Source organism: Neodiprion fabricii, chromosome 6, assembly GCF_021155785.1.
Source record: "Neodiprion fabricii isolate iyNeoFabr1 chromosome 6, iyNeoFabr1.1, whole genome shotgun sequence".
In the NCBI taxonomy this organism is placed as follows: Eukaryota; Metazoa; Arthropoda; class Insecta; order Hymenoptera; family Diprionidae; genus Neodiprion; species Neodiprion fabricii.
The window spans coordinates 24,246,136-24,254,707 of NC_060244.1; the positions used below are offsets into that span (position 1 = coordinate 24,246,136).

Genomic DNA, 8,572 nt, shown 5'->3' on the forward strand with positions numbered 1-8,572 from the left:
GCAGCGGTTAAGAGCGGTTTCGTTGAGCATACGCCACTTTTGCGTGCACAATACTTAATACTTTTCAATTGCAATCATCGGCATTTTACATCGGCGGTTTGTCTTACTTGACTTTGATTAACTCTAATTCGTTACCTCGTACGTGATCGAACATCGCCGAGTGTCATCGGCTTATAGCACGTAACTCGGTGCACGTAAGCGTAGTAATATACGCTTATAAATCTAGTTCCATAAAGTGTGCTTGACGATGTCAAATTGGTGTTACTTACTAAGCCGGTCAGCATTGAGACTGAGATGTCACAATATCCGACCGCCGGTGAAATTTTCTCCCGACAGACAAAGTATATATTCTGCCGTGAATAAAAACTACGGTAGAGAAATATTTACTACCGCTTTTAAGCGAAACTCTGAAATTCAGAAGTCACCGTACGCTACGAGGAACAACTTGCGAATCGATCAAGACAATGTTGTCAGTAGTCCGTTTCCAGACGTCAACATTCCCCGAGAATTTTTACATGAATATATTTGGAAGAACTTGGAACGATGGCCAAGTAAAACAGCAGTGGTAAGAATCAAGAGTGAGTTAGCGGTACGCCTCTCATTCCAAACCGTGATAAGAGTATGTACAAACTTATCGAGTCGAGCATTATATAGCCAGCAATCGCAACGGTAAAGTTTGAAACCCCCACGCACTGCTCGAGTAGCGCCGCGGAGCCAACTCGCTTGTGCTTTGTCAACTTTATTGCTTACCGTTCATCAACAAAGCACGAGAAAAACTTTAAATTTTCTAAAAGTCTTACTAAGCATGCAAAAAAAAAAAAAATTTCCAGGCATTATATGGTTTCACTTTCAATTTAAAGTTTCGTACCTCGAAAACGGTGGAGTTAAAATATTATTACACAAATAAGGTTATCACATATTATTACGTATACTTAATACTTAATATCAAATCGTTGATAATTTTTCATTCATATCACAAACATGTTCTTAATTAACTGTTTGATAAGTAGATTTGCTCAATCGTTGAAATTTATCTCGGTCGGATAAGTAACACCGGTTTCCAACAAACATCGTAATCAATTCATTATCATCTAAAAGTTAATCTTATATCCGCGATATGTAATATTGCATATAAATTTTGATCCTCGGTACACAAAGTACTATTGCAATAAGTCTATCGCCGTGTTTTCTCTCTGCAATTTATTAATTCACCTAGAGTTCAAGGCTCACCGTTTCCTGCCGCGTAGTATTGATCAATACCAATAGAATCGTAAATGCAATGTCAACGATCTGACAAGACGGAAATCGAAAGCTACTTCGAATTCCGCGTGACAATTAAAATACACGTACGTATAGAGAACAGAAATAATTATACATTAAGTGGTTATATGGGTGTAGAAACTTTAGAGTGACTTTGTTATCACCCGATACTTGAACCTGCCTATAGATGCATAATCTGGAACTTAGTATAAGGTTCATGTTATATCCACATTTCAACTATCGCAGCTCATATCTAACAATTTGCTAGGTGAATAGAAGCGATTGTGGAAAACAAAACAATCTTCACAAGTAGTTCACTGTCAATATACTGAAACTAATTCATAACTGGCTTGTATCAGTTAATGATAGATTTCTACAGCTGACGAGAATTGCCTTATTTTTCCACGGAATTCAATCGAAGTATATCGATACAAGCTTGTTAATGATACCGTATAACACAGGCGTAATAAATAATAATCGCTGTTCAATGTTTGTTCGGTAGGTTTGCTCAACAACCGGTAAATCCTATACATATTCCGAACTGCGTACCTTAAGTGGAAAATTTGCAGCATCTCTGAGAAAATGCAAATTCTATCCTAACAGTACCATCGCCGTTGTTTTGCCAAATGTAGTGGAATACGCAATAATTGTGTTGGGAGCATCTGAAGCTGGAATTAGCGTAAGTTTGGCAATTCCAACATGTTCCAAAGAAACGTAAACAAAATATTTATACAGCGAAACAAAAATAAATGAGTCAATAACAAATAGTTCAATAACATTTGCTCTTGAGATAAGATAAAGATATGAATATAGTATATAGATATCGAATTGACGAGAACTCGTGGCATATTTTCCCTAATAAGGTTTGGTTGTTTTATCATGACAACTTCCCAGGTGCATAGTTACATGTATTTTACAGCACTTTTGTAAATTCATGAAACCAGTCGCACCGAACAATTACACGTCTCCAGTCTTTACATTTTTTAGATCACAATGATGAATCCGATATCCACGGCAAAGGAAATCAGTCGACAGTTACAAGCTTCTGAAGCTTTTGGTGTAATTACTAGTTCGGAACAATATCCAGTTGTCAAAGCGAGCCTTGCCGGGTGTTCAAATATTAAATTGCCTGCAATCATAGTGGATGAACCAAATCACCCGTTACCGGAGGGATGTATCAGATTCAGTGAATTGATATCAGACTCCGTTGAAGTATTCAGTGAATCCGCAATTCCGGGAAAAACCAATGAAGATGTTTTATTCTTACCATACTCGAGTGGAACAACGGGTTTGCCGAAAGGCGTGGAAATCAGTCACCGGTACTCATAGTTTACTTAAACCTCCGTAATTGGCGAATTTTTACGCAACTATGCTCGAGGATATAGGGCACCGAATATGTGCGGGTGAATTAGAATACACTCTGGGAGTGATTCCTTTAATAAAGTCCAGTTACTCAGTCAAATACCATACACTTCCGTAACTTAAAATTCCAAACACGAAAGACTTGAAATAACTGCCCGAAGTCAATAACGTTATGTGAACTACTGGTGATCCGTTCAATTTCAACTTCATGTTCCATCCGCAGGAATGTCACTGTGAACTGTGAGCAGTTGCAAGTTGAAGGAGTATATCCTGCACATGAAACCACCGAAACTCATCAAGAAGTGGTTCCTCTGATTTTACCAGCATTTCATATTTATGGATTAGTTGTGGTAATACTTAATTACTTGAGGTACATACATACACAGATATGTAGTATAGTGATAAAAACAGTGATTCCAAGAGACGAGTTCCTAATGTTTCTTTACATAGAATCAGGTAACTGTTGTACAGTTTATGCTCACGATATTGATTTTCATTCAGCGTGGGAGCTAAAATCGTTTTCGTACGTAAATTCAGCCCAGAAAATTTTCTGAACTCTCTGAAAGACTTCAAATCGACCATATTATACGCGGCGCCTCCAATGATACTGTTTTTGGGAAGCAGCGAGTTGGTCACCGACAATCATTTGAAGACTCTTAAATTCATCATGTCAGGGGCTGCACCCATTGGTGCGGAGAGTGTACAGAAAGTACTGAGGAAAGCCAAACGTGATATACCGATATCACAAGGGTAAGTTCGGTTGCATACTATCCATTAATCGACATTTTACAGTACGCACTTGATCGAATAACTCATCGAGTAATTCAATTTCTTCAGGTATGGTCTTACCGAAGCTTCTCCTGTTGTCACGAGTACCGACAACGGAATAGACAACTTGGATGCAGTTGGATATCTTATTCCCAATACGAGCTTACGAATTGTTAATTTAGAAGAATCGAGAGCCGGACAAAATATGGGAGTTAACGAAACAGGAGAACTGTACGTCAAAGGTCCCCAAGTAATGAAAGGGTATTACAAGAATCCTGAGGCTACAGCGAATACTTTGGATGGAGAATGGCTCAAAACTGGCGACATAGCCTGCTTCGATGAAACGGGTGAATCGAAATGATTAAAAATTACACGGAAAACAACTTCGTCCGTCTATTGTTTGTCTTTTCAGAACGATTCTTAAAACTCATTTCCTTTTACATACCCCGCTAATACAGCGTGAACCGTGATATTATCACAATATAAATGACCTACGAAATCGTAGTAATGAATTTTCTTTTCCGTGTTGTAGGTCGTGTAATGATCAAAGATCGAATAAAGGAGTTGATAAAAGTCAAAGGTTTTCAAGTGGCACCTGCTGAGCTGGAAGAGCTACTGCGAACTAATGATGAAATATTAGACGCGGCTGTAGTCGGAGAACCTCATCCGAAATATGGAGAGATGCCAAAAGCCTTCGTAGTTTGTAAACCCGGAGTAAAATCTGATGGAGATAAAATTAAAAAATTCATTGCTGAACGGGTTCCTAGCTATAAACAATTGGGTTCAGTCAAGTTCATTGATGTAATTCCGAAGAGCACAGCCGGTAAAATACTTAGGCGGCAGCTTAAAGACATGTAAACGGGTACATGCAACTTGTAAGATAATTCATGAAATTGATCGGACAAAGCGTTTTTCCAAGTTTTATAAGAAACAGCTGTTTCTCGCACATTTTATAATATGAAGTTGTAGTGTGAGAAATTTACGTCTTTAAAATTAAATTTATTTTAATTTTAAGACTTAAGAGTATCTTTTGTACGCAAGATGAAACTAAACGAAAAAAACCGTTTCTTCGGGATACTTTTCATCGAAAAAGACAAAGTATAGGTTTACCAGCAGAAAAAAAATGATAAAGTATAAAAAACATATAAATATTTTTTTATGAAGAATAATAAATAATTTTCTTTTGCAATAAATAAATAAACTACATTAAACAAAACCGTTCCTTTAGAAAAAGTAATAAAGCGGTAAAAGTATAGGTTTGTCGGTAAAGTATTGCAAATCGATTCATTACCGCTAGAACCGGAATTTCGAATTAAACGGGGGATGGCAATATTTCATGCTCATCTTGTGATTGTAAAATCTTGTAAGTTTCAGATTTTTTCATCCAGCCGGTTTCGAGATCATCGCGAGAGTTTGTCGGACAGGCAGACAGACCGACATGTCTTTAAAAACCTGTTTTCAGGTTCTAGAAATTCGAAAACGTAAAGATTCGTTGAAATTAGAAAGAGTGATTTTCGACCAAGACCGATACTTTTCTTATGTCACCAAAGGAGTGGAAAAGTAAAAGTTGTCTGCTTCGGTAATCTTGTTTGAAATTGTACATTGCTGGGAATTTGCTGAGTTTGTTTTTTATGTATCTAAATTTATTTAACCACTCGAAGAATACATAAAACGTATGACGACATGCTCTTGCTTACTAACGAATTGTAAGGTATTGTACAGAGTATTGTACAGGTTTAAGGGTATAGCTCACCCACGAGCTATAATTTCAAATTGCACGAAGCCAATAATTATACTGGTATACAATTACGTTCGGAATACAACCGCCTACTGTCAAGCAGTTGCGTGTCGAACAAGATACTTCCTATTTTTCGAGCCAACCGTTAATTAGTGATTTAAAATTCGAAAAGGTTCGGACCAGCCAATCATACTCGTTTCATTGTACAGGCGTATGAATGATTCTAGTGACCTAGAACTATTACGATTGTTTGGTTGTAAAGATTATATTGAAGGTAACATTATACTTCAATTGCTTTGGTTATATTATTATTTGGTGTGGCGTGTCGGGAAAAACCCTCCACGTGGGTACAAATCCGTACCCCGAGCTCATAGATTACACTAAATTTCAGTAAGAAAAAAGTTGTGTGTATGAATTAAGTACGATAATTTCCGTCAATGGGAATGCGAAAAATGACGAATCTATCATTTTTGGTTCGAAACACGTACTCGAGAGTAATCTCTGTTACTGCTTAGGGACTCTCGATTCCAACAATGTATCTTCACATCACACGGATTACTAATAAGCTGGTCTGTAAACGCACACAGAATTCGCACCTTTGGTACTCGCTCAGAGAAGCTACGCAGAAACTGTCCGTACCAAAATAGATTTACACGTTACGCTATACGTAATTACCTAGTGCAAAGTACAAGGTAACATCTAACTAGGCCTTCTCTGCTAGGTACGTACAAACGATGGTGAAATAGCGAATTGGAAATTAAAAACATGAAATAACAAAACTGTCAAACAACTAAAAGTTACTATTCTGCCTCGCTTCGGCGCTTCATGTCGGTCTCTTTTTTCTCTCTCGCCCATCAATCATCTCTAATAACTGTTGTCTTTTAGCTTTCCTGACAATCACGTCGCTCATTTTGCATGGTCATTAAGACGTTCGAAACTGGTCATGGAAAGTAAGTAGGTGATGATGGTTGTAACTCAAACTTAAATCGTTTATAATTGATGCTTAATGTTTAATTATGTATAACTATAGATGATATAATAGTTATTAGGTTTTATTGTTGATGTTTTCTGTATTTATTTTTTTTTTTTTTTGTATTTTTATTGAATGTTGCGAATATATACAAAGGGAACTAATAATAACTATTACATAATACAACTAAATAAACAAAATTAGTTATAAGAATTGTAACGTATGTTAATATTAATTTTAATAATATAATTTCATAACCGAAACTCAGGTGCGCTGACGTTAATTTATTTGAATTAACATTTCACACGTTTAAATGTAATTTTAATTACAAATCACACATCACGTCTGAAACCTTGCAACATATCCATACAATCGCAATTTCAGTTGGTTACTAATCAAAATCCCGATTGAAATCTCCGGGGTAGGTGTCTAACATGTAATTGCAAGTCCATATGTTTACGGGATTATAGAGATGTGATCGGATCGCTCTTTGAAATTCGTAGTTCAAAATTTTTGGGAGTCGTAAACACGTGCAGTACAAAATATACATAGACAAATTCATAATGTCGATTAATTTTTTTTATATTATTCAAAATTGCCGATCGCGACAAACTGAACATGAAATAGGTAGCACCTATTTACAAAAACAGTAATCTTTTGCACGGTATTTTTATCCTGTCACTAATGGGAAAATATGCCGATTCTTACAGTCAGTCAAGTCCGTTTGTATTACGTGAAATCCTTGCCAGTGGTATTTACTGTAATATTGGATAAATTTGAGTACTTTATTGAAAATATCGGCTGATCATTATCTTTGCCATCGTCAACTTACTTTCTTTAGATTGACTTACAAAAAATGCTTCTAAAACGGAAATCATACAATCAATCTCTTTAATTTCATTACAACAAATATATATATATATATATATATATATATATATTAATGTGTAGCAACAGGCTTGCAACTCTGTTCGGCAGTTTAGGTATCAAATTTAGGACATTTTTTTTTAGCAATTTCTGACACAGGTACCAAGGTATTCTAAAACAATATTATGTGCGACGCAAACTACATCTTGGTACGATTTGATTTCTCTAACGGAAGCTAGAGAAATAATTCCTAACATGGCAGTGAAATGCCTGATCCCCATTGCGTTTCAAAATATACAACCTGAGCCAAACATTGAGTCCCGCGATTAAATAGTTCAGGAGTAAATCTTACTCTCCGAGTCGCAACGATGCATTTATTGCTATCAAAATATCTTGAAACTGTACAAATTTGCGCGCAAATCTAGTTATTATAAATATGCGTACTTATTTATGATACATGCTGCAGTGCCATCGAGCGATACAAGACACTTTGGTGGAAGACAACAAAAGCGAGTAAAATGATTCCGTGAAAATCAACGAATTATCTAAAATTAGGACATATAAAAGTGAGCCATGGGCGATTAATTTTTTTTTTTCGCGTGACTCTACTACATGGATACTCGGATATACCCGAATACGGATGCGGATTAATTTTGCTGGATTAATTGTTAGCATTTTTCAAATGTAAGTGATTGTGAGAACATAGTCCAGTTACTATTTTCATAATTATGTGTTGCGCGAAGCACTTCTTGGTAGCTACAGACAGCTCAAAGTGCCAGTTTTAAAAATTACCCGACAAACAACTTGAAAACATTTCATTTCTCAATTTAAGCAGAGTGTGAAATTTTCGAGAGTTATCACACGTCAAATACTATAATCTTAGAGATAATTTCTGCACTAACAATTCGAAAAATACTTCGTCGTTTTCAAGATTTAGACTTTGAAATCTATTAGTACATGTACGTAACTTGATAAAAAAAATTTACAAAAAAGGTACAAACAAGATCGCCCATGGTTCACTGAAAGGCATCATATTGGTTTCATTCCTGTCATTTGTGATATAGTGAAACACTTTGATGATTTTTTTCAACCATAATAGACCAGGAATAAGATTTCAATAGCGCTATTAGCAAAATAGTCAATGACTAATAACACGAAATAAGGAGAATTTAACGTTCAAGCAGAATGACAGCGTCGTTGCGACGAATATATTATATTCGCCGGTACAGCCAGTATCATTTCTACGATACTGACAAGGGCATATCAGTTTTCCAATTTCGATTTGATGCAAACTCTCAGAAGATTTTGGTAAAAACTTAATCTGCTAGTATCAATAAAAAATCATAAATTTTAAGTTATCTATGCACAGGTATTGGAACAACTATATTTTAAGGAGCGAATACTGATACCTCACAAATAGGAGTTGCATGTTAACGCTGTTATTCTGCCCAAGAATTCAATCCTGCTTCAAATGATATTAGAGAATGGATATATAGCTGAATAACTTTCCATTACTGGGAATAATATGCAAAGAGTTCTAAGGTTTATACATAATTCCACCCTTTCTTAAATAGATGCTACCCTCGAAATTGGATAAAGTGTCCTAT

At 35.9% G+C, this 8,572-nt stretch overlaps 1 protein-coding gene across 3 annotated transcripts; it reads left to right on the plus strand.

Annotated features, from left to right (window-relative positions):
* The first annotated feature begins 14 nt into the window (after positions 1–14).
* LOC124184723 (4-coumarate--CoA ligase 1-like) lies at positions 15–6,940 on the plus strand. 3 transcript variants are annotated; one of them, XM_046574757.1, is made up of 7 exons: positions 15–565; positions 1,763–1,939; positions 2,248–2,579; positions 2,846–2,992; positions 3,124–3,372; positions 3,460–3,737; positions 3,923–6,940. In XM_046574757.1, the coding sequence occupies exons 1-7, from the start codon at positions 248–250 to the stop codon at positions 4,246–4,248; spliced, it is 1,827 nt and encodes a 608-aa protein (XP_046430713.1). In that variant the 5' UTR covers positions 15–247; the 3' UTR covers positions 4,249–6,940. The 3 variants fall into 3 exon arrangements, with proteins under 3 accessions (XP_046430713.1, XP_046430715.1, XP_046430714.1); XM_046574759.1 differs by having other exon boundaries at positions 17–194; XM_046574758.1 differs by lacking the exon at positions 15–565 and adding an exon at positions 1,037–1,346.
* Positions 6,941–8,572: the final 1,632 nt, after the last annotated feature.

Coding starts and splice junctions, on each gene's coding strand:
- LOC124184723 (XM_046574757.1), top strand. CDS start 248: ATGTCAAATTGGTGTTACTTACTAAGCCGGTCAGCATTGAGACTGAGA. Junction 1,940..2,247: donor CATCTGAAGCTGGAATTAGC/GTAAGTTTGGCA, acceptor TACATTTTTTAG/ATCACAATGATGAATCCGAT. Junction 3,373..3,459: donor GATATACCGATATCACAAGG/GTAAGTTCGGTT, acceptor CAATTTCTTCAG/GTATGGTCTTACCGAAGCTT.